The following is an 8,756-nucleotide window of genomic DNA, read 5'->3' on the forward strand; positions in this document are numbered from 1 at the left end:
AAAAAATAAAAAGACAAAAATGGACATATTAAGACTATCTCTTTTGGATTGGGTTACAACGCCTTGGGGATTTTGAAGATTTTGAAGTACAAAATCCCCGCCCAAAAGCGATTTTGTGTTTCAGCATGCCCATTTTCATCATTATAGCTTTTGCTCTTAACCCATGAAATCTCATATGGGTAATTTAGTAATGTTATTTCTTTTCATTGTTAACCCCATCAATGGAGTAGGGAGGAAAAGTGTTAAAATCCAAAAGTTCAAGGGGTCTCTATTGCAAAAAAGAGTTTGGTAGGCTAATGGCCTAAGTGTCATCACGCCCAAAGTACAGGGTGGCAATTTGTAATTTAGACTTTAAAAAATAAACTCGTGCATATTGATGAAGAACCCCTTAAATATTTATAGTTATGTTATATATATAATCTTGTTTTTCAAAAACAAAAGAAAGCCAACTATTAAATTTGCAAATTCATATTGTTTTCATTGATGTGACAATCATTTTTGTTTTGAAAAACAAAATTATACATATGAATAAAACACTATTGAGCCCCATTTGTTTTTCCGTAAATGGAGGGAAAGTTGGTCAATGGAAAAGTGATTTCAATTGACCAACAATCCCATGTCCGAGTAGTAAACTGTGTCCCATGGAAAATTGCTTTTTCTTTCCTATCCAAAGGGAAAATTGTCACAGCATTATAAACAAAATTACCCTTTCTAATAATGACATTTTATGGATAAAAATAGTCATTATTTAACTTACCTGGAAAATACTTTTAATTAAAATAACTTGAATAAATGCAATTACCCAAACAAATAGTTTCTTAGAAAACAAATGGGGTCATATGGGTACACATAATTTCATTTTTTTAACAAAAGCAAGTAGTATATTAGAAAAACATATTACTTTTTTCATCTAGAACTTAGATCAATTGGAATAAATAATGTAAGGGGTGTTGGCTAATATGAATTGTTTTTCTTTTTGTGATTCCCATAATCAAATTAGCAATTTTGAAACTAAGGGTCTGTTTGGTTCATAGTCGGAATCGGAATTGGAATCAAAATCCTCTAGAATTGGAATCAGAATAGTCCATTCCCATAATCTATTTGGTTGAGACAGGAATAGGAATGGGAATTAAAATCAGCAGGAATGGGATTTCATTCCCAATGGAGGGGCAGAGAATGGGGGAATGGCCATTCCAGTAGGAATGGGAATGGGATTCCAATTCCACTCAACCAAACAGTTGGAATCGGAATAGCCCATTCTAATTCCGGTTCCAGATCCCTATTCCTGTAAACCAAATTGACCCTTATAAATTGGTTCTTAAAACAAAAACACATTTTTGGTTGTGCATGTACTTTCGTTTTCAAAACTAAAACAAAAGGCATCTTCTTGAATTTTTTTTGTTTAAAAAAAAACATTAAACATATTTTCATCCAATGATCCAAGGGTGGAACCAAGTTATCGCATGGTTGGTCCTTGGTCCCCCAAACTTTTCCCATCCCTATACTTACAACCAAGGGTAGCCCATCCATTGTATCTACAACCAGGTTGGGCTAATAATCACCCCCAAAGCTTTTGAAAGAAAATTTTACTAGCAAGGTTCAAAATACAGATACAGCCGATACACTAGTAGGTATCGAAGTTCATTTGTCCCTTTATTTTTAGTTTTTTTTTTTTTTGTTCAATCTGGTTCAAAAGGGTTGGTTTAAGGCCCATCTATTCTCTAAACCATGGTGTGACATGAAACACTCCCTGTAGAGGCATATTGGAAAGCCCTCGATATGATATACATTGGTCAATAGGGTTTGATACGTATCAAAATTTTGACCTTGACCACACTAGCTAATACTTCTTTATCTCAATTTGATTTGTTGAAAACTCATATTATAACTTTTAACGTAACCCATTATTTTTTCCTATGATAGTACAAATTGTTTGGGTTGGATTTTTATGTTGGGCCTGAATTGGAATGAATTATTTTTTCCTATGATAGAGTCAGATTGGACAATGCCTCGATCTTAACCCACTCTAAAATAAAATAGGGTTTACATTATTTTAACTATAATCTTAAGAGAAGTTAACTTTAAACTAAACATTTTTTGTCCGATTTTAGATGGAGAATACATCCCATAAATGCACTATAGAAAATTTTACCTAGTCTTTATTTTCCATTCTCTTATCTCTTGACCCCCTCAAAGGAAAATTCTTGTCTCATACCACTGCAATGATATGTTATCATGTTTGCACGTCAAAATTTGTTTCCATTTTAAAAACCATCATTTTGATTATTTGAAAAACATAAATGGCTTTTCAAAACAAAAACAAATTGTTTTTCTTCTCAAAACAAAAACACAATTCAAGAATATATTTTGATTATATGAAAACAAAAGCATTCATGCTATAGAACACCACCTTACATATCTGCAAATAATACCCATTTATTTATCGATTGAATTATGTTGGATAGCCTAGATTTATATCTCAAATATCAAATCCTTTTATAATTAATCATATACAATCCAGACCCACCCCAATATATTAATATAAGTTTGTTGGCAAAATTGATTGAAGTACTGGATTTTTCAAGGAGGTAGGTTCATGTATCATGGAAGTCTTCTTTTAAACTCATTTTCATTAATAATATATTATAATATTTTGATCATCTTGTAACTATTAATTTATAAATATATTCCAAATCTATCGAATCTGAATCCAGTAGATCAAATCTCATTCCACCTTGTTTTCAGCCTAAATCACTTAATTTTATAAAAGGGAGAGTGTTGTTGAAAAGACATTGGAGACATTTTTTAGATAGAAAAGAGAATTCTATTAAAACTGAAAGCAAGAACAACAGGAAAAGATATAAAAAAAGCAAACTACAAATTAAGATGGATGGCCAACAATAAAATAGTCCATCCTACACAAGTAGTCACAAATCCAACTAGCATATTTAAAACAAAAAGATCCAGACTCTTAAATCACTTTCTATCAAACCAAACATAGCCTAAGGAAAAAAGTTCCCTCAACTATGCCATATTGATTGTTGAAGGAGCAACCCTCTTAATTGAGAGCTTGAGACCCATGCAGCTTCTAGCTTTGCGGTTGGTGGATAAAGACATAAATTTATAAATACGAATCTTTCAAAGATAAAAAAAAAAAAAGACACCCAAATCATTCTAAAATTTTAAAATTTTAATGATTTATTAGGTCAGTTGGGAGCTTTTATCTTCACTCTACTGTTACTTGAGATAAGCGTCCCAGCCCCCATCAACCCGAAGATGCATGAATTTCAATGCTTTGTATTCCCCCCCTCGTCATCTCTTTTTGTTGGAGGATGATTTCATGAACAGCTAGCAGCTTGTTAACAATGGCAGACACTGCTTTTCTTTTTTCCAATTTTTTTCTTGTTTAAAGGGCTAATATGATAATCATCTTAGAGTTTAGAGAATAATAATGATGAACAATGAACATGGGAATTGCGAAAAAGAGGAAGTTATGATAAGTTTTGATCATTCTCTTCTAAGTTTCTTATTAGTTTATTGATTCTAAAGCTCAGTCTCTTGATTGTTTTAATCACACCCATTAATTAATAATCTCACTAAACCAACCCACTTATGCTATTAGTCTCCTCTCTCTCTCTCTCTCTCTCTCTCTCTCTCTCTCTCTCTCTCTCTATTGAAATTTGGTCATCATTTTATGGCCAAAAGTCCACAGGCCAGACCACAGGCATACAGCTTTACAAGTCATCCCCTCAAGAGTCTCCCTTGTTCTTACCCTATTGTCCAATTAAGTTCGTCCATCATTTTCTTAGCTGACCAAATAAACCTCAGCAATATATAATTATATTAATCAAATAAATGCATCAAAATTTGAAGTGGGATTCATTCATATTTATATATATATATATATACACGTCAGCTAATTTTTGTTCCGCAACAATAGTCTAAATTAAGAATACAAAAATGTAGATTGTAAGAGAGGACTGACCAGATCAATACAAGGGATTTCTTCTAGAAAACCCCAGAAAGAAAAACCTTTTTTTTTTGTGTGTGTGTTAGCAACCTTTCACACGTGTGCATGTGCCGGCCCTATTACGTGGTCCACTTCTTGAGCTTGCATTATAGAGAGATTTTTATAAAAATTGTAAAAGAATTTTTGTATTAATTAATGAAGTATAGATAATGAAAGACTCTGGATATTGATGCAAATTGCAGACTCTCGGCATCAAAGAAAAGTCAGGGCCCAGGAGGATCCATTTAGTCCACCCATTAAAGATATAAAGACTGCTGAAGACATTTTTTTCCTCTTAATGACAGATACGTCCTTTCGCTGCTACAAATTTCATAAAAGAAAGAGGGACTAAATGGTGAGGGGTAAAATCATGAATATGCCCATGTTCTAATTCTCTTTTTTCATTATTTATCTTCTTCTACCGTTAGACTTCGAATGCAAATCAGTGGCAGCAAAGTAAGTTCACCTTGGTTTGTTCATTAGGAATAATAATCTCACTTTGGGACACTTACTTTGTAGCCGTTAGTTTGTGTTTAAAGTTTAAAGGTAGAAAAAAGATGAAAGGTAAAAAAAGAGAGTAATAACATGGACATTTTATAATTTTATCGCTCACTGTAACTTTTGTTTAATGGAGTTGGACATTTATGGAAAGAAAAAGAAAATTGATAAACAATATGAACAAACAGACAAGCACAAGGTAAAAAAGTTTCTGGCCAAGTCTTAATGGCATTGGAAAATGGAAGTATATTATCAGAGGGATTGGAGTTGAATTAGACATTTGGCTAGTTTGTTGTTATTATAACACCGAGAACTGAATTTTATTCAAACTTAGAAAAGTGATACTTTCCATTATTGCGAGAATGGAGGAATCACCAAAATCATGGAATTTCTACATGTATAAAAGTTACAAAAAAAAAAAAAATAACACCACTTTCAACCAAAAGCTTAAGCTATTAAACTATTAATTGATCAATCCTTATATACTAAATCATTTGCCTCTCTTATCCCTTAATACCTCCACTTGAAACAGGCATCTCATCAACGGCTACATGACATGGGGTGGGGCCAACAATTAATACATCAAATGTCTCTTATGACAAAGGCAGTCGGATCAGGCCTCCAATGTGTTACAATCATGCATAAACAAGGAATAGGACAACCCACCCAAACCATCCGAAACTCTGGCAACTGCCTTCCGAAATTTACATTGAATTCCAAGTATTTCGACGAACCGAAAGCAGAGCAGGATGAAGAAAGTTCACCCATGACTTAATACCCCCTTAAACACGGTCTAAATATAGTAACCCAGAAATTGATGAGAAGGGACCCAGAACAGGAATTCTCATAAAACAAGAAAACAGAAGGATAAATGATGAAAGGTTTGGGAATTGGGCCAACGTAAGCCTCATCTAGAAGGCCTTGACCATGACCCCCACTACACTAACTCTCCATTAAATTAAACTCAAAAAAATGGCCGACCATCATAGGGCGACCACACCAACCTCTGTTCAGTCCTTCAGTCCTCACACAACCACGATTACCTTTCTGGGTTTCTCCCTTCTCCCCTAACAATGCATGATCTCCGGCGAGAGCCTCCCAGGAACCTTGTCTATTCATCCAATTCCAATCAAGTTGGCAGAACCCAGATGGACTTTGGCGTGCGGGTTCGAAGAACGGCTCAGAATTACGAGAATTATGGTAGAGCAGGAGGCAGTGCGATTGAGTTCGGAACTCAAACACAGGTTGAAGATGATGAGTCTGGTGTCTCGTCACCACCGTTGTGGAAGACAAGTTCACCCCCCAGTCCCACAGAAGCTGCACCACTGCACCCCCGCCGCAACCACCACCACCACTACCAGTATCTCTCTCCGACATCCCGATCCCAGGCTATTGCCAGAGGAAGATGGGAGATGATGGAGATGATCCAAAACATGCCCGAGTCCAACTATGAGCTCTCTTTGAAAGATATTGTTGAGAAGCCAGTTGTGCAAGCGGTAGCACAGGTGACAGTGGATGAAAATAGTGATCTGAATAATGGCAGGAAGATGAAAAAGGAGCAAGGAGCAAGGAATGGAAGGAGAAATGATAAGAAAGGGATTTTGAGAACTGAAAGCATGGATCGTGGGGTTTTTCTTTTAAAGATGTTCTTCCCAACTTCTATGGGATCGAAGAAGAAGAAGAAGAAGAAGAGCTCGATAACGGGTAATTGTTCCAAAGTTTCTCCTAGACCATCGCTGGAGGGAAGTGAGAGAGGTGTAGATAAGGATTGGTGGAAGAAAAGGTTCTCTGTCTCAGGAGAGGCTGATGATGGTGGAACAAATAGCAACTGTGGGAGCAAAGGAAACGCCGGAAGCAGTGGTAGGAGCAGTAGCAGGAACAGCATTAAAAGCGGGTATGTTCTTAAATTTCTAGTTAGAATGAATATAACAGAATTTTTAAAGAAACAAGAATGGTGATGATTTCCTTCTTTGAGTAGTATCAGGGTATCAATCATTAGGCTCAAAATTGATTGATTAACTCAGTTTGATCAATTGATCTATAATACACTAGGGAGAAAGAAGAGAAGGAAAATCTGTTAAGGCTCTGTTTGTTTACGGTAGGATACAAATTTTGCATCTACTTATTTGAATTATGATTTATAGTCCTACATGATGCAAATTTTGCATCACCTTTCTCTTATCTCAATTCTCTTTCATATAAAATGGGGATCACATCATCTTGCTTCTTCCTCACTCCAAAACAAATAGCCATCCTCCTACCTCCATTCTCTTTCATATAAAGTGAGGACACCATCATTTAGCCATCCTATTTTACTTTGAATTACGATTTGTACTCTTACCAATGCAAAATTTACACTTTCTCTTATCTCAATTCCCTTTCATATAAAATGGGGATCACATAATACTCCAAAACAACTAACCCTCCTCATACCTCCACTCTCTTTTATTTAAAGTCAGAACAACATCATTTAGCTTCTTATTTTACTTCTCACAAACAAATAAGATAAACTCAAATATGAAATAAAGCTAAACCAAAATTTACACTCATCCTATTTGCACTCCCATGCAATTGTACCAGTGCAAATAAACTGAGCCTAAAGTTTGCCTATTTGAAAGAGCAGCCTTTTTCATCTAATTAGACTCTAAGAGACGAGAATTGATTAGTAAAGTACGTGGTTTTAAAAAATGTACAACTGACTTAAAACTAAAATACAATATGATGAAGTGTCGTCAGAGTCCAAAACCATCAATCTCGATCCCGATCTCCCACACTTAATACTAACCAATGAAAATTCATCAAAATCCACGTCACCCCACACTTAATGCTAACCAATGAAAATTCACCAAAATCCACACCAGGGAATTGATTGGTCAAAATCTCAAATATCAGAGTGGATGATATGATTTTGGGAGAACTTTGACTAATCAACACAACATCCCGCGGTCCCACCCCCACCCGGGGTAAGGGCTCAGATCTGCTGCCCACAAGCTGTTCCCACATCACTAGCACTACCCACGAACCATTACAATTATGTATTGGGAATATCTCCCTTGTCATTTATGAAAAGATGTTCATAATAGACAGTGGTAGTGATCTGTGGGTAGGGATATAGGAACAGTACGTGGGTAATAGATCTGGAGTGACTGGGTAAGTGTAGGAGCACCGGTACGTTAAAATTCAGCAGCATAGTTTGTAGTTTTCTGTGATGTGTCAATAAATCTTTGTTCTTCGTCTTGCCAAGTGAAACCCTTGGACAAACATAATTCTGAATCCGGTATCTGAGTCCTTAAATAAGAAGTGCATGCATTCAATGATAAATCCCTTAGGCTCAGTTTGGAAGGAATACAAATGCAAATATGTAGAAGTGTATGTATTTGTACTGTACATATTTACATTTGTACTCCTTCCAAACTGAGCCTCATGGTAAACCTCCTGGAATTGCTACTTGGATTGGTAACCCACCATAAATTAAGGTGTTCAAATATACATTGTACATTGGCAATTGATAAGCATGCACTTAATCTATATTCTTCTGTGTTGCAGGCAAGTAGGTGGTTGCTTACCTGTTATCTGGCCCTTCAACACAAAGGAAAGCAAAACGAGATACCACAACGAGTCCCCTTTTTGAATAGGTAGACTACATATGTTCCTGTATGTTTGTTGTTATTAGAAACAGCTTGCTTGAAAACGGTTTCTACAATTCTACTCTTTACCCTGTAAAAGAGTTTCAATATGATGTGTATATTCTGGAAAAGGAAAATCTGTGGTGAGTTTTTCTTTGGTCTTTGACTCTTTTGCCCCTCTGTCTTTGGTTTGTTGGGTGAGAGATGTGTAAGGTTGATTCCATAATGGACCCTGTTCACTTGACCATAGCGTATCATGGTAATGATATCCACAAACTGCACTTCAATACGAACTATCAAGTAGGGTAAATCGCAATCATGGCTATCATGGCTTCAATACAAACTATTAGGTAGGACAAATCGTAGTCATGGTTATCATGGCTTCAATACAAACTATTAAGTAGGGCAAATCGTAATCATGGTTATCATGGCTTCAATACAAACTATTAAGTAGGGCAAATCGTAATCATGGCTGGGGAGCATATGCCCTACGATTACTTAAAACTAGGTTTATTGATCATTAAATTAAACGTGGGAAGCTATGCACATCAGAAATCCACATTAGGAATTCCAACTCCTCTGCTGGAAGGTCTTCGATAAACCATACAACACTGATCAAAGGA

At 35.8% G+C, this 8,756-nt stretch overlaps 1 protein-coding gene across 1 annotated transcript; it reads left to right on the forward strand.

Moving 5' to 3' along the window:
* The first annotated feature begins 5,384 nt into the window (after positions 1 to 5,384).
* Positions 5,385 to 8,296, forward strand: LOC148851808 (uncharacterized). The gene is made up of 2 exons (XM_088942922.1): positions 5,385 to 6,401; positions 8,054 to 8,296. The coding sequence occupies exons 1-2, from the start codon at positions 5,581 to 5,583 to the stop codon at positions 8,136 to 8,138; spliced, it is 906 nt and encodes a 301-aa protein (XP_088799048.1). The 5' UTR covers positions 5,385 to 5,580; the 3' UTR covers positions 8,139 to 8,296.
* The last annotated feature ends 460 nt before the right edge of the window (positions 8,297 to 8,756 follow it).

The sequence above is a fragment of the Nelumbo lutea genome, chromosome 5, assembly GCF_056320005.1.
Source record: "Nelumbo lutea isolate HS-2025 chromosome 5, American lotus-T2T, whole genome shotgun sequence".
NCBI classification, from domain to species: Eukaryota; Viridiplantae; Streptophyta; class Magnoliopsida; order Proteales; family Nelumbonaceae; genus Nelumbo; species Nelumbo lutea.